This window comes from Alosa alosa, chromosome 21 (genome assembly GCF_017589495.1).
Source record: "Alosa alosa isolate M-15738 ecotype Scorff River chromosome 21, AALO_Geno_1.1, whole genome shotgun sequence".
Classification (NCBI taxonomy): Eukaryota; Metazoa; Chordata; class Actinopteri; order Clupeiformes; family Clupeidae; genus Alosa; species Alosa alosa.
The window spans coordinates 30,505,055-30,527,810 of record NC_063209.1 but is presented as its reverse complement, the minus strand read 5'-3'; the positions used below and the strand labels follow the sequence as shown (position 1 = coordinate 30,527,810).

The 22,756-nt window shown below is 42.4% G+C and overlaps 1 protein-coding gene across 1 annotated transcript in view; it reads left to right on the top strand.

The window, feature by feature from the left end:
* Positions 1-962: 962 nt before the first annotated feature.
* Positions 963-22,756, top strand: part of LOC125286164 (adhesion G-protein coupled receptor G6-like) — an 80,096-nt gene continuing 58,302 nt past the window's right edge. Inside the window, exons 1-7 of the mRNA XM_048230930.1 lie at positions 963-992; positions 1,739-1,874; positions 2,169-2,288; positions 10,984-11,097; positions 11,553-11,598; positions 12,543-12,637; positions 20,334-20,881. Of these exons, the coding sequence (XP_048086887.1) occupies positions 1,752-1,874; positions 2,169-2,288; positions 10,984-11,097; positions 11,553-11,598; positions 12,543-12,637; positions 20,334-20,881 (1,046 nt within the window). The 5' untranslated portion in view covers positions 963-992; positions 1,739-1,751. The remainder of the gene's footprint in view (positions 993-1,738; positions 1,875-2,168; positions 2,289-10,983; positions 11,098-11,552; positions 11,599-12,542; positions 12,638-20,333; positions 20,882-22,756) is intronic.

Here is a 22,756-nt window from a genome sequence, read left to right as displayed (position 1 = left end):
CTAAACTTAATCACCGCCATTTTCTGAAGGCAGATATTCCCTTCAGAATCAGGGTCCGCGAATAGAAGACCTAACACTTCATTTCGGGTAAACGTTTTTGATGCCATTAGACGATAATCTAATGCAAATACTCGCTGACGTTGACAATATCGCCCTGACAAAGTGGCTCACACGTGAGCACACTAGCTCTGGTATTTCACGCACTGATTCAATGCGCTGTAGCTAGAAAGTTTTGTTTAAAGCATGACCTTTTTTGGACTCGGGGATGACGTATGACATGTCTGCCATCTAGTGGAGTAGAGGTCGAACGAAATATGACACCCTATTTGACTAAATCGGCCGTTTTATTCAGTACCGCATCTTGTCGAGTAAACTCGACCGTGGCGCCTAGAGGGTTAACTTCTGTGAACAGACCACCGTGTCGTCCATTATCCCTTACGTATCGACATAAGAGTGACATAAGAGCATCACTGTCATGAATGTGTCATAAACAAGTCATAAACGTTTATGACATAACGCTTCTGTTATTAAGTGACATTCGGTTTTTGTCATAACAAGTTAGGGTTAGGATTAGGGTTAGGATTAGAGTTAGAGGTTAGGGCTAGGTTTCATGTATCATGACAGTATCATATGTCCAAGACAGTGTCATGTTACTCTTATGTCGATACTGTCAAGTAAAGTGTTACCGAAGGTAGTTAGTGCAATTAGAAGGTAGTTAGCACAGTTAGTGCAGTTAGAAAACCACACAGAAGGACCTGCAGGATGACCACAGAGTCCCTGAGTCCAACTGAAATGACACTGACGCAAACATGGACATGCAAATGTGTATTTTCACCATACTCTCTGTTTTTCCTCACCCCAGGTTCAAGAGTGCAGGAGTGCGGACCTATTGCAGCTGATGAACGACCACCAAAACAAGTTGCAATGTCTTGCATGAATGGAACCAATGAATTCTTGAAAAATAAGAGCAGACCACATGATGATATTGTGAGGTTTGTAGCAGAAGCCAAAGCACACACAAGTAGCCAAGTAGTCAGCTGGCTGAATCAGCAGGAATTAGCAGGAACACATTCCTGTAGAATGCTCTGAAGGGATAGAACTCTTAAGGCAAAAAATGGGTGTGTCAATCAAATGTTTTTCACTTGCAGTATTCACAAAGCCTTTTAGCTGTAAACGTAACACCTAAATCTGGGTGTTTGTATTTAACTAAAGGTTAAAAAGAAGCAGGTGAAGTAAATCCAAAATGCCTCAGACTTAAAGGATAATTCCGGTATTTAGCACTTTGAGTCCCTTTTCAGGTTTGTTTAGGATGAACTAGAGTTGTGGACACCGACATTTTGACGTTGGGTCCTGTCTTGACTTTCTGACTCGTTTTGAATCGCCTTTGACTGTTTCAGAGTGCCTGGCTATGGGCATGCAAGTGTAAATGTATTTACTCTGTCCACATTCATGTCTTTTGGGACATGAAGGCTCAGTAGTGTGTGTGTGTGTGTGTGTGTGAGTGTGTGTGTGTGTGTGTGTGTGTGTGTGTGTGTGTGTGTGTGTGTGTGTGTGTGTGTGTGTGTGTTTGTAAGTGTGTGTGTGTGTGTTTGTGTGAGAGAGAGTGTGTGTGTGTGTGTGTGTGTGTGTGTGTGTGTGTGTGTGTGTGTGTGTGTGTGAGAGAGAGTGAGTGTGTGTGAGTGTGTGTGTGTGTGTGTGTGTGTGTTTCACTGCCATCTGTTGTTTCGCTCTGGTGCAGCTCAATACAAGAGATGGAGATGGTCCTAGGGTGCATTGATTCGAATGAGTCAGTCATTCAGGGGAACCTGGCGGCCCAGTTCTACAAGCCGAAGGGGAGTTTTAACGGTCTGAATTTCAAGGCCAAAAAAGAAATGGTGAGTAACGAATAACAGCCATCATGACTTTAAAATCAACTAGTTGCTTATTAAGGAATTCCCAAGCAGGTATAGCCTAATGTATGTTAATATAATCAAAGGAACAATTTGTTATGTTTATTCTAGAACTAATAGTTTACTGATAACATCAGGGGTTATGCTTGGAAAATGAGTTGTAGATGCTTGTGCTAATGCTTCCTAGCTAAGTAGTTTCACTAACAGTATGGTTGTTTGTTTTTTTGTTTGGATTGTCAGAAAGCGTCTACGAGCTTCTCAGATGTTTTGGTTTCTCAGGAGTTGTCCGTGGATGACCCAGATAGTCTGGTGGAGGTGAACCTTCCTCCTGAGCTTCTAGAGGAGGGGGAGGACAACACTATTATGTTCTGCATGATCGATGCTGTTGCACAATTTGAGGTCTGTTAAACCAACATTATTTCAGTATAGTTGAATTCTTCATCTGGGATTTAAACAGATCTACTGCTGGAACAGCCAGACAGGGTCTAAAATGAGGGATAACTAATACTATGGCTTTCCACATCACTAACCATGAACTAATACTATGGCTTTCCACATCAGTGCCGGGGGGGCTTGGCCACCCTGCTGGCCCCCCCAGCTCCGTTCAGTGAAAAGTAAAAAAAAAAGATTGCTGCCAACACTTTGCAAAGCTGAACTGCATTCTATCTACGACCATTGGCCCAGCCTACGGTTCTGATCAAATCATGAGTAGGCCTAGTGCAGCAGTAGCAGCGGGACAATTCAAAGTAGCCATCTGTTAAAAACACTTGACAGTAGCCTAGACTACTAGGCCTACTTAACCTCAGTAACAACAGGTGAGTTGATGATGAGTTGGAACATTACAACAACATGTGTCACGCATCATAGCAAAGTGAGCTGCATTGGGCTGTCCTTGTTAGGTAGGCTCTACATTGACGTGTGGGGCTGATCAAAAACAAGGATGCCCGCGGTAACGCTGTTACAAAAATATTTCGATAATTTTCAGGTGAAATGTAAGTATATTAGGCACAAATCTCCGGATGGCTCCAATAAAAGTAGCTAACAGGGCCTAGCCTAGGCTACTTAATAAAGACAGGGCCTAGCCTAGGCTACTTAATAAAGACAGGGCCTAGCCTAGGCTACTTAATAAAGACAGGGCCTAGCCTAGCCTACTTAATAAAGACAGGGCCTAGCCTAGGCTACTTAATAAAGACAGGGCCTAGCCTAGGCTACTTAATAAAGACAGGGCCTAGCCCAGGCTACTTAATAAAGACAGGGCCTAGCCTAGGCTACTTAATAAAGACAGGGCCTAGCCTAGGCTACTTAATAAAGACAGGGCCTAGCCTAGGCTACTTAATAAAGACATCATTTGCTGACTGTGTGTGGTTCTTGCCATAGCTGGTCAAGCATTGCCTGAGTTCTTTGTTACATTGCTCCGGAACTGTGCATCGCAGCGAGATGAATAATTGGGTGACAGAGCAGAAGTCGGGCTTTCCAACGAGACTACGCACTTGTCTGTGCGATCAAGTATGAAAATAAAAAAATCATGAAATTAAATCAAATTGCATCATATTTACAGCTTTACATACTTCTCTGTGTTCACCTGCGCACCCATTACTCTCATTTGAATTACTCACGAACCCGTGATCGCATCGATATGGCAAACATATCAGATGAAAGAGGAGACACAGGGCTGTCCATTGGTACCAAGTATATCAATCCTTCTGGGCTATAAAAACAAAGTGACTGTAAAATAACATCATGTACAAAAACCAACGCAGCACACCCATTACTCTTGTTTGAATTAGGCCCTACTCACAAACACGTTATCGGATAGATATGCCACGCATGTCAGATGGAAGAGGAGACACAGAACTATCATTTCATACCAAGTACATCCTTCTGGGTTATAAAACAGACGAAGTGACATCAAAATAATAACTTCATATAGCTCGACTTACCTCACGTTTTTGTGTTGTGGTGGCAAAGCATGTTCATAATCCAACGCTATCATGTTTTTCTCTATGGCAAAGCATGTTCATAATCCGTTTTTGAGATCCTAGCAAATTCCTGCATGGCATCCAATTCAAGACTCACATTGCATCCCAATTTATTCGACAAAGAAACACCTTTTTGCCTTCACTTTGTTTATGGCAATGCAGTAAAAAGTTGTAGAGAATCATGAGTGCAAACACCATAGGCACACACAGGCTAACACGCAAACTCGGGTCAAATCAGGTCAGATCAGTTTGTGTCACAGATATGGAGCGCAGAAAGGTCACTTTTCATTACTTAATTAAAAAAATGGCATTTATTTCTGTAAGGCGCACACCACATGTCTGTAAATTGCTCAGCCCTAAAGCCCCCCTTCACCATGGTTCTTATATTGCCAGATTCAGGACAGTCTGCCCTATACACACATGAAAGACATGTCCAGCTGCCAGCTTGCAGTGGTGAGATGCATGACGAAATATAATAATCTTTATAATACACATTTTATATTTGTATTATTTAAAAATAAAATTAAATCAATGCAAGTATTAATACATGACATTCTGGCAGATCTGGGTAGCTTATACTCTGCTGAAAAAAAAAACAATCTGTATAGCATGTGTGTATGCCACTTACAATGACCAGGATAAATGCTTCTAACTAAAGGTAGTGAAAAAGCCCTGCAGTCTTTGGTTCTAAGGGTTAATTTCTTAATTCAGAGCCATGTTGCTTACAGCCAAGTACTTGGAGTGGATATCAGAAATATAGTTTTGCCATCAGTATAAGATTAAATATCTGCATAAAATATTTGTAGTATTTATTATTGTTCTTTGAATTAACATAATTTGAATAAGACTGATTAAGTAAGGTGCATTATCATAATGTACTTTTTTATAGCATTGGCGTATTTATAAAAAATGTGTTGACGTGGACAACAAACTGTTCAGGTTGTCTGTAAATGGACCTGTGTATCAGTGTTGGCTTCACACAATTTATTGCCATTATTAAAACAGGGTATCCTAATCTTCAAAACTTTTTGAATAGTTTCCATAGTTATGTATCCAAAGTGCCACCCCAATAAAAAGTCTGGACCCAGCTGCCCCCTATAAAGTAATCCTGGCTACGCCCCTGCACATCACTAACCATGAACGGCTTTCTGCTTAGCGTCTCTCATGTAAGACAAACTTGTAGGCCTTCTGACAGGTTCAACAGCCAATGCTATTTGCTGTGTGCCAGTTTGGCTAGCATGTGCCTTCCAGTTATCTTGGTCGATTCAGAGGATCTTAAAGAAGATCCTTGGAACATTGGTATGGTCTCACACACAGAAGAACATTCGTATGGTCTCACACACAGAGGAACATTAATAAGGTCTCACACACAGAGGTCTCACACACAGAGGTCTCACACACAGAGGATCATTAGTATGGTCTCACACACAGAGGTTAGTATGGTCTCACACACAGAGGATCATTAGTATGGTCTCACACACAGAGGAACATGGTCTCACACACAGAGGAACATTAGTATGCACACACAGAGGAACATTAGTATGGTCTCACACACAGAGGAACATTAGTATGCACACACAGAGGAACATTAGTATGGTCTCATACACAGTATGGTCTCACACACAGAGGATCATTAGTATGGTCTCACACACAGAGGAACATTAGTATGGTCTCACACACAGAAGTTGAGAAAGGAAAGGAGGAGGGGCAGCAGCTCTCTCTGCTGGAGCGAGGGAGTGGGAAATATTGCACAAGTAACACAATTAGTAGGGTCAAGTCAGTCATACCATGAATGGCTTTCAAAACATTGACATACTGTAACTCAGGGGTCTATAAAAACCGCGGGCACCATGTATCCACCATGTAGCCCTATACGGTGCCCACGGGCACCATAGCCACCATGTAGCCCTATACGGCGCCCACGGGCACCATAGCAACCACGTAGCCCTATACAGTGCCCGTGGGCACCATGTACTGTAGCCACCATGTAGCCCTATACGGTGCCCTCGGGCATTATGTATCCACCATGTAGCCCTATACGGCGCCCACGGGCACCATGTATCCACCATGTAGCCCTATACGGCGCCCACAGCGCACTTTCTAAAAATAGCCAACAAGTCGCCTGCAGATTACGCTCTAAAACATCCTCCATTGTGGATTTTTTTTTAATAGATATTTAATTGTAGACCATACATCTGTAAAATTAACTTGATATTGGCTATATGAGCTTGCTCATCTGGTGTAGCCAATGGAAGCATATCTCTGCAAAAGTTCTGTGGCTATTCCGTGTCCGTACGGTTCGTGCATGATTGTTCAAGGACTGAAAAACAATCGCTTTAGGTCACGGGCCCTTTCTCTTCAGTAGCCTACTGGTGTAGCAATAGCGCTGACAATCTTGTGGCATGCATGCCATGCAATAGGACTGTCAGATCATGGAGAGATTTCAGATGTGCAATAACTATAAAAGGCGTCTTCATAAGTTAGTCTGGTGTTGGTGATTGCTATTGAAATGTTACAACCGAATTGTCCACTGAAATCAGAACTTAAACCACCTCTGAATTATTAATGGTGGGTATGCTATTTGTAATCTACATTATTAATTACAGTGCATGAAAATGCACTGTACTGTTCTTCCTAGGCAACAACTTCTTATTATTATTCCGCTTACCACTTTTTCTGTACGCAATTTCTCTTGAACAGTTTAACTTAGAAACTTCATTCAAACTTTGTAACGTAGGTATTCAAACGGACCAAGCTGCTATGTCTTTTCAACTTTGAAACTTTTATACTTTTTTAACTATTAAAGAAAAACTTTTTAAAATCCCCATAGACTTAACATTGCCGACAGACATCATAATAACGGCCGTTAAGCAATTAGAATCCTATGGCAGGTGTTCAGACCACCTGGATCAACTGCCAGTCTCAGGCTTTAAGCATACAAACTAGCCCAATTAAGACTACACATCCTGTTCAACTGCTTCCTCTGCCAAAAACTGTTTCAAAATAAAAGTCCTCACTACAATATTTCACTGTTAAACAATTTAACCCTTTAAACTACTGAACTTTTTAACTGTTCAGCCATTGTAACTGTTACTTGTCATCAACTATGACTCCTATCCACTGTAGCTAGTTAGCATGGTTAGCATGTTAGCATTGCTAACATTGTTAGCATTATTAGCAAAACTGCTAAAAATGATTAGCTAAGTTAGCTAAGTAACATGGTTAGCATAGTTAGCATGTTAACATTGTTAGCATGCTAGTTAGCATTTTTAGCAAAACTGCTAAAAATGATTAGCTAAGTTAGCTAAGTAACATGGTTAGCATAGTTAGCATGTTATCATTGTTAACATGTTAGTTAGCATAGTTAGCATAACTGCTAAAAATGATTAGCTAGGATAGCTAAGTCACATGGTTAGCACAGTTAGCATTTAGCATAGCATCCAACTATATTAAACCTCATCTACCTAGCAACCAATATAGTTTGTTTTTACTCTGTATGATATTTTACCTCATATTTTTGCATTTTCATGCACTGTATTTCCTTCAGGAAATGCTTTTCTAGTTGCATTAAAGATTGCTTTTTTCAGTTAAAAAATTAGATCAGATTCCCCATGGAAACTTTGAATAGAACAAACTGAACAAAAACATTTGCAGTGTTGCATATTGATATTGAATTATTGAAGAATCAGATGAAAATATAGTTGCTTAATATATAATGCTCAAAAAAATTAAGGGAACACTTACAATTTTCCACAATTGTTAAAACACATTTTTCAAAACCTTCCACCCTTTTCTCCATTCTCAAACTACATTCACAGCATGTCTGACAGTTCTTTCAAAATAAAACACTTGCCTCAAAGGTTTTACTTGTGCTCAGAGCCAAACAGTATCAGAGTACCGATCCAGTGGATGATTGAAGTGTTCCCTTATTTTTTTGAGCAGTATATAAAGGCTCATAGGCCTACATAATATTGATAACTTAAATGTAAAAATCACATAGGTCTATTATTTAAGAGGATCACCCTCGCAAAAAAGGAGTGAGGGTCTGTTTGTTTCAAATGAGTAGCCAAATGATTTTGGATCCTTCAGGTAGCCCTCATTCCCAAAAAGGTTGGAGACCCCTGGTAAAATTAGTAGAATGTATGCTTCAGGAAAGGGTTGACAACAGAATGTAACTTGCTGAATAAATGCAGCAATTATTGTATGGGATTTTGTAGACTGCTTAACCAAAATGTAATGGTTGGTAACTTGTTCTAGCTATCATGACCCCCACACACACACACACACACACCAGCCTGGGGCTCGTTTCTAGAAAACGTTGTTTGCTAACTTGCGTCGCAACCTTGGTAGTTCGCTCCATTGTTCTTGGATTTGGTGTTTCTAGAAAAGGAAGTTCAAACTCTCAATCGCAAACAAGGACGCAAAGTTTGGTCGTTTGAACTACTGCCCCTAGGCAGTCCCACTTGTGTCGTTCCTTGGTAGTTCCTGTTGGTGTCCGGAGTGCCTAACCAAAAATCACAACCGCCTAACCAAAAATTGCGAAGTGGATGTTTATCTCGTGATTCAATGATTGATCTATCCTGTAGCTTAATTTTGATTAAGACACTGACTCCCCTACTTGGCTCATTCTTGCTATTTATGTTAATTCGAGGATTGCTTTTAGTATTATAATCTTCACAGACTCTTACAACAGCAGTGATAAATGGTGTAGTGTCTAAAGCAGATGACTTGTTATCCCAGCGTTGTAGGTTCGATTTTCTTATGATGTGAGATTGTCCTCTTGCTTCTCGCTACCTGCAGGTGAACTAGTGTGACACGTAGATTCAATTGTTTTTGACTGATGTCTTGTACCTATGGTCTCTCGATGTAGAATAACTATTTACATAAATATGTATCAAAACCTATTGTTGTGTCTCGTAGGCCTACTCTTACTCAGAGGTGAAAAGAAGAGATAGGACGTGAACTCCGGCCGAGCACGTAGTGCACTGACGCGCTGCCGATAAGCCACGAGACAATTGATACTATTTGTTATAGCCTACCCAGACATTCGTCCAGGCTATATATTTTTCCAACTTAGATATTTAACACAAATAATGGCACATGGTCGGCTTCAGTAAAATGTTTTATATAGGCCTACTTGTAATAGGTTTAGGTTTTTGCAGATGACGATGACAATGCCAGCCTTAATCACTCGGTTTAAATTAGAAAAATGTCAACATAGGCCGTGGCAGAGCATTTCTAGGGGGTGGGGTATTACACGATTCCACTTTTTCCACCAATGATATGTATCGCTGCATCATCAACAACGTTGTTGGGACTACAGTGTTCGAACGTCGGAGGTAGCGAATTGCGACACAGGTACGATGCTTTCTGGAAACAGGTGTAACAATGTTGTTGTTTGGTCGCAAGTTGCATCGTACCATGGTGGTTGAGCACCGTCGTTGCTAATTTTTCTAGAAACGACCCCCTGGTTAGTGTTTCATATTGGTAGTTGTGTTCCTACAATGCTCTTGCCTTTTGTCATATGCACAGAGCTGAAGTTAAATGACATGTTGTTTAGTGTAAATTTGTTTGCTGGCCTATATTGTTATTGTCTCTCTCTCCCTCCCTTCCCCCCCTCTCTCTCCCTCTGTCAGCCTGGTTTGTGGTAGTTGTGTTGCAATTTGATTCCTTCAAATGCGCCACTGACAATCAAAATATTGATGCTCTGTTTGTAGTTGCAGTGCTTCAACAGAGGTGTCACTCTGATTGGTTTAATAGTCCATGAGCCACTCTGATTGGTTTAAAGGATGTTGTGCCGAAAACACACCTATGGCTGATTAAGAAACATAAGAGGCGCCTGATGTTTGATAACAAAACCACCCCGAATGTGGACTGGACAAAAGCTATTTGCTAGTGACCATGCGTTTTGGATCGTAAGATAAAGGCCTCTATCTTTCCGGGTGCTGCACTTTATGTACTGCTAGAACCCAGGAAAGCAGAACACTTTTTTTTTAGTTTAGCTTTTAATGGCTGATGACGCGACAAAGGGGAGCGATATTGAAGCAGATTGCAGCAGTTACTTTGACAAAAACAATAATGACAATGATGTGGAGGAGAGAGAGCTGATGTGTAGAGTGCAGTATCTGATGTGAAGGAGAGAGAGCTGATGTGTGGTGCAGTATCTTAGGTATCTTAGAAGTGTCTAGTAGCGGACATCTGGTCTCCAGCGTTCTCCAGCGGCCACTGAGAAGAGACGAGAGGCTACTGGCCACAAAATAAGATGAGCTTTGTCTGCACATGAGGATCTGCCATGAACCGAATCATGATCCACACAGAGACCTGGTCCCAGGGTACAGGGGTTTTCCATTGTCTGTATGGACAGGGATGGTAATTCAGGAAAATAAGGGGAGGTGGTGTCTGCGTTTTCATTAAAGACTCTTGGTGTAGGAATTATACAGTAAAGGACAAACTGTGTCCACCTGATGTGGAGCTCATACTGTATGTTTAAGCCTAAGGCCAATTTACTTACCAAGACATTATGGGAACATCTGTGCAGTGTACATTCCACCTTGTGGGAACACAGCAAAAGCTGCTTCACTGTGTCCACCAATGATTACAACACAAACCGATGCACATATATTTTTTGGCCACATGGGTATTTCCACCAATCGCTATACATTTAATTGGCCACATGGGTATTTCCACCAATCGCTATACATTTAATTGGCCACATGGGTATTTCCACCAATCGCTATACATTTAATTGGCCACATGCCTTAAAAACAATGATATTTTATGAAACCTTGTTCAGGGCACATCTGGCTTTAAAGGCAGATGAACTCTTGAGTGCCCATGTGGTTTTGAATGCAAAGATGCTCATAGGGTTCATTGGGTCTTAATGGGTTAAAATGCTTATAGGGTTCATTGGGTCTTAATAGGTTAAAGTGACACAGTTTCCCCGATACTTTCACAAATCATGTCATCCTCATGTTCCTCCAAATGTTGAATGAAATTTTGCAATTTATTTGTACTTCATTGTGCCAACCATTGTGTCAATGATTTAGAAAATATTGGTATTGCCGCCTATTGTCACTGCATGCATATTAAATCTCCATCCTCATGTCCTGTTGCAGGAGCTGAGTGTCTCAGGTGGACGAATCTATGGGATCAGCATCTGTAATAAGAATATCTCAGGGTTGAATCAGCGCGTCAACATCACAGTCAGTCTACCCAGTGCTGACATAAGGGTAGGAGACAGACACACTCGGCAGTTATTTTCACTTCAGTTATTTTCAATGCTTCTACACAGTTATTTTCAATGCTTCTACAGTTATTTTCAATGCTTCTACACAGTTATTTTCAATGCTTCTACAGTTATTTTCAATGCTTCTACACAGTTATTTTCAATGCTTCTACAGTTATTTTCAATGCTTCTACACAGTTATTTTCAATGCTTCTACAGTTATTTTCAATGCTTCTACACAGTTATTTTCAATGCTTCTACACAGTTATTTTCAACGCTTCTACACAGTTATTTTCAATGCTTCTACACAAAGCACAGATAAGTGCTTTAAAAAGGCTTTACTTTATGATGTCATCTGCTTCACTGGGGACAGTCAAACATGACTTATAATCTTGTGACATCACTCTTCCTCAGCTTATAATCTTGTGACATCACTCTTCCTCATCTTATTTCCTTTAGGAAAACAAGGAGCCAAATTGTACATTTTTGGATTTCTCAAGCAATGGTATGGATTATGACGGTGATGATGTCATTGTGTCTTGCATTTCTACCCACATTATGTTGCTCTGAGCACAGACAGAATAACTCTGTGGGCTGTATTTTGGGTCACCAGCGCATGGCGTAAAGTTCGTTTTTCACCCACGCGAAGTTGAATTCGGTATTTTGCACGTTTATTTTTTAAGCATTGCGCCCAGGGGTGTGGCAATTAACAACCTAGGGAGGGGCCTAGCGCGTTGTCTAAAAATCACTATCATACACCACTTAAACCTGGTCAGAAGTCAATGGCGAGTTGTTCATATGCTATTTTAAGAGCGCATGTCAACAGTCATATTGGCAGGTGCACGCAAGCAGCCTCCTTCAAATGCGCCGTTGAATGTCAAAATACCGATGCATTTATTTGACATATCGCGCTTTGCGCTGTTAAAGGGAATGACTGCTAAATTTGAATAGACTTTTGACGAGTGACGATGCACTTTAGAATGTCATGATAGGGCCCCATTACTCTCTCTCCATAACTCTACTCTCATGATAGGGCCCTGAGTGTTTTCCTCTCATCTGTGTGTGGAATATGACGTGTGTGTTTTGTGGAATATGACGTGTGTGTTTTGTGAAATATGACGTGTGTGTTTTGTGGAATATGACGTGTGTGTTCTGTGGAATATGACGTGTGTGTTTTGTGGAATATGACGTGTGTGTTTCCCATAGAGGCTTCTAGAATGTGATGCTACCCATAGCCATCACACTAAAGCTCTACAGCAGTTCTTAGTTCATACAGTACTTTTAGCAATAAACACCCAAGATTCAAAGCGGTGCGTTACTAGGAAAGACATCAATCAAACAGAGGGCGATACAGACATATCTCAGTACTTAAGTATTGCAACCATGGGCTGATTTGGGTTTTCTGTGGCTATATGCACACGCTGATATCTAAACATCTTTTTCTTTCAGATTTCAAGACAGATGGCTGCTTAACACAGTGGAATAAAGCAGAAGAAAAAGTCATCTGTTCCTGCAACCACTTGACCTACTTCGCTGTACTGATGGTATGTGATGGCCGATTTTCCCAGCATGCTTTGTGTTGCTCTGGCTGCGGTAGAAATAAGCCCTGCATGGGTGTGTGTATGGGTGTGTGTGTGAGCCATGCATGTTAGAGAGTGTACTGTACTGTACTGTATGTGTGTGTGTGTGAGCCCTGCATGTTAGAGGGTGTACTGTACTGTGTGTGTGTGTGTGTGTGTGTGAGTGAGCGAGCCCTGCATGTTAGAGGGTGTACTGTACTGTATGTGTGTGTGTGTGTGTGTGTGTGTGTGTGTGAGTGAGCGAGCCCTGCATGTTAGAGGGTGTACTGTACTGTGTGTGTGTGTGTGTGTGTGTGTGTGCATGTGTGAGTGAGCCCTGCATGTTAGAGGGCGGCTTACATCCATGAGCAGCGACAGCCAGCAGCTGATGCTATAATTAAGCATGTGAGGAAAATCCCAAATGTCTCAGACTCAACTTGATCTCAGCAATATAATGAATAGCTGTACCTTACTGTGTAAACGATCTCAGCAATATAATGAATAGCTGTACCTTACTGTGTAAACAATCTCAGCAATATAATGAATAGCTGTACCTTACTGTGTAAATAATCTCAGCAATGTCAAAGTCAAAGTCTGCTTTATTGTCAATTTCTTCACATGTCAAGACATACAAAGAGATCGAAATTACGTTTCCCACTATCCCACGGTGGAGACAAGACATATTTTACCAATTAGGTCCACAGACAAACATTCAAGTAAACAATATATAAAAAGTAAATAAGAAGGCACATACAATGAAGAAAATAAGAGCAGCAAAATTTGGTAGAAATTGTGCAATTGTGCATACAGTAGACAGTCAATATAATAGTACAAAAGTCAGGCCAATAAATGGCTGAGGTAGTTTTGTTTGACCTAAGTATGCAAGTGGCATAGTGGTGCAAGTTATGTAAGAGCAGCAGAAGTGTGTTCAGAAGTGTTTTCAGGACAACAGGACAACAACAACAAGTTGCAAAGTGTGCAAGTGTACAAGTGGAGTAGTGCAAGGCAGCCTTTGTGGGTCCAAAGTCCAGGATGTTATGTAGCTGAGGGGTGGAGGGGGAGAAGGGGAGAGAGTTCAGCATCCCAACAGCCTGGTGTATGAAGCTGTTGGTGAGTCTGGTGGTGCGGGAGCGCAGGCTTCTGTACCTCTTCCCAGAGGGCAGTAGATCAAACAAATTGTTTGCGGGGTGACTTGCATCACTTACAATTGTGGTCGCCTTGCGGGTGAGGTGGGAGGTGTAAATGTCCTTCAGGGAGGGGAGTGAAGCACCAATAATCCTTCCAGCTGTGTTCACTATGCGCTGCAGGGCTTTCCTGTTGTATTCAGTGCAGCTTCCGCCCCACACAGCGATACAGCTGGAGAGGATGCTCTCAATGGTGCCTCGGTAGAATGTGGTCATGATGGCTGGTGGAGCACTTGCTCGCCTGAGTTTCCGCAGGAAGTACAGGCGGCGCTGAGCTCTTAGCCAGTGATGCAGTGTTGGTGGTCCAGGAGAGGTCTTCACTGATGTGCACCCCCAGGAATTTGGTGCTGCTCACTCTCTCCACCACAGCACCGTCGATGGTCAGTGGCAGGTGTTGGGTGTGACCTCTCCGGAAGTCAACAACAATCTCCTTGGTCTTGCTGACGTTCAGCATGAGGTTGTTGTCCCTGCACCACGTGGTCAGAAGGTCGACCTCCAACCTGTATTGAGTCTCGTCGCCCTTGGTGATTAGACCCAGAGTTGTGTCGTCAGCAAATTTCACTATGTGGTTGTTGCTGTAGGTTGCAGTGCAATATAATGAATAGCTGTACCTTACTGTGTAAATGATCTCAGCAATATAATGAATAGCTGTACCTTACTGTGTAAATGATCTCAGCAATATAATGAATAGCTGTACCTTACTGTGTAAATGTATTTGATCTTTCCACATTCATGTCTTTTGGGACATGAAGGTCCAGTCTAATACGGTTTAATGTGTAACTTTTGGAACACCTCACCTTTCAAAAGCAGTCACTGAGAATGCTAGTCATGGGAGGAGCCTATACCATATTGGAGGCGCATCAGCCGGCGAGACTAAGGGCATTACAGGGCATAGCACATGCCGGCGAGACTAAGGGCATTACAGGGCATACCAAGTGCCCACTGATGCCCCCTTCACACACAAAAAAAACATTTTTGCTCGGAGGGCCCCCTTTTGCTAAAGGGCCTGTGGAAAACTCATTGGTTAATCCTGCCTTGTGTGTGTGTACTGTATGTGTGTGTGTGTGTGTGTGTGTGTGTGTGTGTGTACTGTATGTGTGTGTCTGTATGAATGTGTATGTGTTTGTGTGTACTGTGTGTACTGTATGTGCATGTGTGTGTGTTTTTGAATACTGTATGATGTCAAGTCAAGTCAGTTTATTTAGTATAGCGCATTTAACATGCACAAAGTGCAACCCAAAGCTCCACATACAAGACATTGACAAAAAACAAAAGACAATAAGACAAAAGATGCCAGACGGAGCGGCGTAGTCGCCAGCGTTGACACCACATGACAAAAACATTTAAAAAATAACAAACACAAAAGATGTCGGACGGAGTGGCGCATTCGCCAGCGTTCCCGTGTGTTAGGAAGAGGTGGCCTGGCAACAAGCTCGAACTAAGTCTAGGGAAATTAGATGTGCTGCCCAGACCAGAGTCCCTAAGTGTGTGCAATGGTGGGGCAGTCAGTGTGTACGAACTAATAGGAGATGAAATGCAGGAGGACACCAGCTTACCTCCAAGTCCTGGACCAGCCCGCACATTGCCTTCTCTAGGCGACCAGCCCATACGTAATTCCTACTTCCAAGAATGTTCATAGAAGAATGTGGGGAAAACCCCAACACAAAAACAAAACAACAAAAATGTGTCCAAACACAAAATATATATCCAATGGGAGAAAGGGAATACTCATCAAAAGGGTCCAGGGCGGAAACCATGAGGTGCGGTTAGGCCCCAAGCAGGCCTTTCCTCATGCCAAACTGAGATTCCTCCATTAAAGTCGCTTCATGGCTTTTATAGCTAGCTCACAGCTACCAGGTCAAAGAAACAAACTGGTGGCCCCTTGTGGATGAGATGTGTTTGTGAAAGTGTGCTGTCTCACAAAGTGCAAATCACAGGCAGCACATCGTAACACTGTGACACTAAGACATACAAGACAGACAACACAGCAAATTGAAAATAAATAAATAAAATAATAATAATCATGTTAAAATGAGTCCAATTTCCAACCGGCTGAAAAAGTCCAAGGGCAATGATGACCCGCTAGAAATTGCCAATGCAAGACCAACAAAGTTCTTTCACTGACCAACTCAGAGAATTTACTGGCAGTCTGGAGAGCAGAGCACCAGAAGAACAACAGTCTGAAGTCATGATGGGCGATCTTCCTGCTGATCAGCAGCTCGGTGGCTTTAGCAAGGACCGTTTGTTGCACCCAGTGTCAGAGGCTATACGTTAACGTTATTGCAGCTCGCAGGTCAGCCGCAGCTCGGTGGTCGTAGCAGCTGCAGATCTCTCGCAGAGTAGGCCCATTGCCCTGAGCAATCTCTCCGTCCAGACGGGTCCAGACAAAGGATGTGCAGCGTCAGATGGAAGAGGGACGGCTAGTCAAGGCAGCTCATCAGCCCAGTCGAATAGAAACTAACGTTACCGTTAGTTATCAGCCAGAAAAAAGGACCAAGAATAACACAAAACTATCGAAAATAACGTAAATAAAAGGTGAAAACATTTAACTTGACAAATAAATGCAAAAAAATAAACATGACATTACATAAAATTACGAACATTACATAAAAACAAACAAAAACATGATGCCAGACGGAGCAGCGTGTCTCGCCATGGTCCCCTTAACCGGTGTGTGTGTGTGTGTGTGTGTACTGTATGTGTGTGTGTGTGTGTACCAGTGTTAATTTAGACAGCAAATTCTGATTTAGTCTTATTCTTAGTCTTTTGAATAACACACCATTTAGTTTTAGTCATATTTTAGTCATCTGAAATCTTTTAGTCTTAGTCTAGTTTTAGTAGACCAAATATTAGCAGATTTTAGTCGACTAAATCTACAGTGGATGTAGTTGACAAAGGGCCCTATCATGACATTCTAAAGTGCATCGTCACTCGTCAAAAGTCAATTCAAATTTAGTAGGCTGTCCAGTTCACATTGGGAGGGGTTTCGTTGTCAAAAGTGGAGCGCATGGCGTAACAAGGTGTTCCTAGGTCTTTTAATCAGTCATATGGGTGTGTTTGGGGCGTAACATCATTTTAAACCAATGAGAATGACATCGGTCATGCGCAAAGTGCGATATGTCAAATAAATGCATCTGTATTTTGGCATTCAACGGCGCATTTGAAGGAGGCTGCTTGCGAGACCGTATGGAATAGTCCTTCTTAAACCATGCTTTACTAAAACCTAGCATAGCCTTCACGCATTTGCACTCGTCTATTATTTGAACTCATTGGCAAAGTGAAACTAACTTCACCAAGGAATAAGTCAACGACAAGACAGTTATATGCAGTTACTTTCACTATTGACTGACAATGGGTTACCACCAAAAAACATAGGCTGGAAAAAAGCAACACTTACCCTAATATTGCTCAAATGACTGAATGAAACAACATTTATCCTGCAGAGGAGTTGCTTATATCTCGTGACAGTGCGTCTTCAGCTGTGCTCCATACGTGTCTCTCTCCTCTCCCCTAATCACTTTTAACCGTCATTACCAATTTGCAAATGATGGTGAATAACTACTCATCATCGAGATGTACAGTATTTCGTAATATCTTTATTCTAATTATGTTTCCCATTGTAATAGTGCAATTTGTAATGCTTTGCATGGACGTGCGCTGGTGTGTGTTCATGAATGATAGAAGGATGGTGCGTGCACCTGCCAATATGACTGTTGACATGCGCTCTTAAAATAGCATATGAACAACTCGCCATTGACTTCTGACCAGGTTTAGGTGGTGTATGATAGCGATTTTTAGACAACACGCTAGGCCCCTCCCTATTGCCACACCCCTGGGCGCAATGCTTAAAAAATAAACGTGCAAAATACCGAATTAAGCTTTGCGCGGGTGAATAACGAGCTTTACGCCATGAGCTGGAGCCCAAAATACAGCCCTAAATGTTTCTCCAGAATTTCTGGTCATTGGAAGTATCCATCAGTCTGTTATGGCATTAAGGTTTGAATATGCAGTACAGACACATATTTAACAGTTGTAATACAAAAGATGTATTTTATTGTATTCTTAATGTCAAAAAAACTGTCCGTACATACTCTGTGATTAATTCATCCAAATTAAGCACATGCATCCATTTTTGCTATAAACATCTTAAAAAGAAGTTTGGTAGATGAGTGAATCAATGAAGAGCCAAACCAACATTATAGACTAAAGTTCAACGTCTCTCTCTTTTATTATAACAATGAAGATCCAAACCAACATTATAGACTTTAAAGTTCAACGTGTCTCTCTCTTTTATTATAACAATGAAGAGCCAAACCAACATTATAGACTAAAGTTCAACGTCTCTCTCTTTTATTATAACAATGAAGAGCCAAACCAACATTATAGACTAAGGTTCAACATCTCTCTCTTTTATTATAACAATGAAGAGCCAACCCAACATTATAGACTAAAGTTCAACATCTCTCTCTTTTATTATAACAATGAAGAGCCAACCCAACATTATAGACTAAAGTTCAACATCTCTCTCTTTTATTATAACAATGAAGAGCCAACCCAACATTATAGACTAAAGTTCAACATCTCTCTCTTTTATTATAATTTTCCCTTTGGCTCAGGCATCAGCGTAGTGCCTGGTGTCAGATCTTTAGCTTTTTTTTTAGATAAATGCAAATGATGTTACCACTCACTATCAATGACATGTGCAGAGTAGGCTACCCTAACACCAAAGTAATGTTTGGAATACCCCCTATGATTTTTCCTTTTTTGGCCATTCAAACATGTTGTAGATTTTAATTCACATGATTACTAGGTTGTTGCCTTTTCTATCCAGTAGGTGACAGTCCAGGATAAGAAATAGAGAAGTTCAAAACAGTACAGTAAGGAAAACAAGAGAATGAGCCTACAAGTGCAAACGGAAATGTAGTTTGTTCCGTTGTTGGAATGGAAATAAATGTAACCACCTTCAACATACTTTTGAAGACATTTTGTTTCAAGTGTGCAACACATGTAGTCAATTTATTAAGGGAGTTTGTCTGTTATAAGGTAGGCTCAGCAAAACGTTAGCTAAGTTACCTTTGACAAGGCTGCTGGCTAGCATTATTATCATCAAGAGGTGTGCTGACTCGTAGGGCTAACTCTGGATTGTTTTGCATTGAGGTGCTACTTCAGATGTGAGAACTGCTACGGTAGGCAACGGAAATTCCTTACTGCAGATTCAGAAATAGTAGATTGATGCTCCTGTCAACAGTAGGCTACTGGTCTGGGTGTTCTTTTTAAAACTTAGGCTAAATGTTTCATTCAAAGCAGTGCTTTCCGGTCTGCCTGCTTCAGTCACGATAGCCAGACTGCACTGGGTCCAATGTCACTATGAAATGCGATTAATGAGCGAAGACAGCTGAAATCAGTCACAGCTGTGTAACTGATGTGCCGGTGATCCACTAGCATGCGATGCGAACTCCGCGACGCATTCATTTCATTTCATATTCATTTCTATGAGAAGCGAATTCCGCACCCGCATAGGAGTCTGGTTATGCGGTGCGACGAGAGGCACGTCCAAAAATTCAGCATCCCCAACTTTATGCAAATGAATCCGTCCATCGCGAGGCGAGTATCCAATAGCAGAGCAATAAGCAGGGGAGGTCCATCATCACGTAGCCTAAACAAAACCTGATTGTCAGGGGGGTATTCCATCAACCTTGCTAAAGGCCAACCCTGGCTTATTTCGATAAGTCTCGCTAATTTTAGTGAGAATTCTGTTCCATTAATGAGGTTAATGTGAATCCCAGCTTGGTAACCATGGGAATTTATGCCACAGAACTAACCTGCTCCGTAGCAGGTTAACTTTCAAGCTAAATTAAGCTGTGTTGCAAAAAAAAACAATCAGTCGGAAAACGAGTCCAAAAAGATGGTTCCGTCAACCTGTGCTCTCGTCACCTGTAGCCTACAACTTCAAAAATAGAAGTAGGCCTAGAAATGTTTTTTCCGACAGTGCACCAAGCATGGATTTACACATTCACTAGCTCCAAAGAATGTATTGTAACGATTTAATAGCGAGACACACAGTTGTCCAATCAAAAGGTTTATTAGCTGAGAATGAGAGCAGGGACACAGACACAGAACACAATACACATGGAGCAGGTCAAGTACACACACACACTACACATACAGGGGAGGACGCAGCCCCCCACACAAAAAGGATCACACACGAGGGAGAACCAAAAGGGAAACATGTCACAATAAAGACGCTAACATTACACTCAAAACTAAGGAGATATAAAGACATAAACCCCCCAAATGTTCCCTCTCGTATCCCAGGCTGCCCTGCACGGGAGAACGCTAACACTGTCTTTTGCGCCAACGTTACATAGCTCCCCCAACAAGCCATTGCCGTCCTCGGCAATGCCCATGAGGTAGCCACATGCTAACGTCGGCGCGCGTCGCCCGCCACTCAGTTCAGTGCGACAGTATCGCCAACTCACGTGGGGTGCACACCGCAGGAGCTCACTCAACGGGGCGCCACGCTGCTAACAATCCAGTGCGGGCGTGCTAGCAGCCACGTGGCCGACCCGCTCGTCACCAGCTCACTCTCAGCAGCCGTCCTCAGCCTGCACTTTCCGCGGCGTCTCACCGCGGCACTCCTCCTCTCCTGGCGGGGCCCTAGGTGGCCTTTTCAACCGTCGACACTGTACCAAGCACCGGGGTTCGAGGGGGGGGGTCAGATGAAGCTGCACCAACGCCACTCCGCTCTGTCGTTTCACCGACCAGGACAGACAGGCACCGGTTCTGCTGCAGCCAGACAACCGTTGCTGCCTCGCTCCGTTGTCCTGCTCTGCTCCCGGCCCTCTCCACTCCGTCATGGACGCGACGAAGGCTTGACCCCCCAGATGGCCATGCTATCGAACTCCACACAACAAACTTTTTTAAAGGCGCCGGCCAACAAGCCAACTAGAACGGGCGCCCACACAGCACGGTGCCTCTCAAACGCCCCCACAAGTTTTAAAGTTCAGAGTTCAGAGGGCCTTTCCGTCGAAGCTGCCCCACCGTCGTGAGTTCGCTGCCCAGGCCAGCGTCGTCTTCTCCGCGAACGCTTCTTCAGGCCCCTCTTCCGGCAAGATCTTCTCCCATGGCCGCAGGCAGCTCCAGACGATAGCTCCTCTCCTCCGGCGGCAGTAACAATAGAAGGCCTCAAGCTCTTTAGTAGCCCCTACAAGAGCTCTCTCTGGATCCTCTTGCGTGGGCCTCCACCCAGTGGTATGGTCTTCCATTCCCAGCTTCTCTCGCTGAGCGGAGGCCATGTTTGAAAGTCGCTTCTGACACCAATGTAACGATTTGATAGCGAGACACACAGTTGTCCAATCAAAAGGTTTATTAGCTGAGAACGAGAGCAGGGACACAGACACAGAACACAATACACACGGAGCAGGTCAAGTACACACACACACTACACATACAGGGGAGGACGCAGCCCCCCACACAAAAAGGATCACACAAGAGGGAGAACTAAAAGGGAAACATGTTACAATAAAGACGCTAACATTACACTCAAAACTAAGGAGATATAAAGACATAAACCCCCCAAATGTTCGCTCTTGTATCCCAGGATGCCCTGCGCGGGAGAACGCTAACACTGTCTTTTGCGCCGACGTTACAGTATGAAGATTATGTGATTAAAAATGTTTTAACTTCACATGCGTGTGGTTCTAGGAATCGTGCTACTCTGCGTCACTTACGTTCGGTGGTGGTGTAACGTGCAGCAAAGACGGCATAGGAAAGGAATTACATTCTTGCGTGTTTGCAGGTTAAGCTTCCCATATCTGAAGTATTAAGGCTACATTGTTTATCACCTTGATAATGGCATTTTTAGTTATAATCTTTGATGAAAGACATATGTCTACTGCTGATAAAGGGTCATGCACATTTGGTAGGCTGTTCAGTGACAGCTTTGCCAGTGGGCTATATTATATCTGATGCAAGCCAAAGGATAATTATTCTGTAGCCTAGGCAGCTAATAATTAAAACTGCTTCATGTGGCTATACAGTGGGCATCGCTTTCAAATGACCACTTCATTCGCGCGTGCGCCGCGGCGTGAAGCTCGCGGAAGCTTTAGTACCACTTTCAGCCACTGTCGTCAGCTCTACCACTGTACATCGCTCTGCCTGCCGCCCCCTTCTGAAAAGCAGGATCTACCATTAAACATAATTGTTGCCGAGTAATCCCAGCCTACTGAATTCAATAACAAAATAAATCATGCATAATTAAACATTACCTCGATTTAGGCTACTTGGGTATGGCTTAAGGCTTGACTACACGGTGGTAACGAAAATCGAAATCGAAATTTGCTGTCTACATTATTGTCAGTGTTGGGGTTAACGCAAAACAGTGGTGTGATAATTGAGCCAGTAGAGAAATAACTGTTCAGAATTAATCTGTAGCCTTGGGTAGGCTTCTGCAGAAAACAATGTTGTTGCCGATTTAATACTATCTGGTGGCGTTTTTTAACAGGCTACGCAATAGAGGCTTAGACAACTATGACCCACGTTTTGGTTTAAGAAATTAATTTGCCCTACTTCTTGACTGCAATGTAGTCAATTGACTGCTTGACATGTCATTTTTATTTTTCTGTACAATAAACAAATACATCTGCTTTATGCCGCAGAATTACATTCATATTTGGAACTTACATAGTCCAATGCATCGTTCCACTACGTTAGTGTTTCCCAAAACCATAGTAGCAACGAGCGTTACCTTAACCACTATCGTAAAGTTGTGTAGTTACAACTACACCTCTCGACCTGTGGTAGAATGCTAGAAGCATAGTTCCAGGGATCTTCATGTCAAAGACGTCACTGACGCCAGTTATTTGTTTGCAAATTAATAATTATAAATATATTTAGGTTTCTAATTGATATTTACACTTCT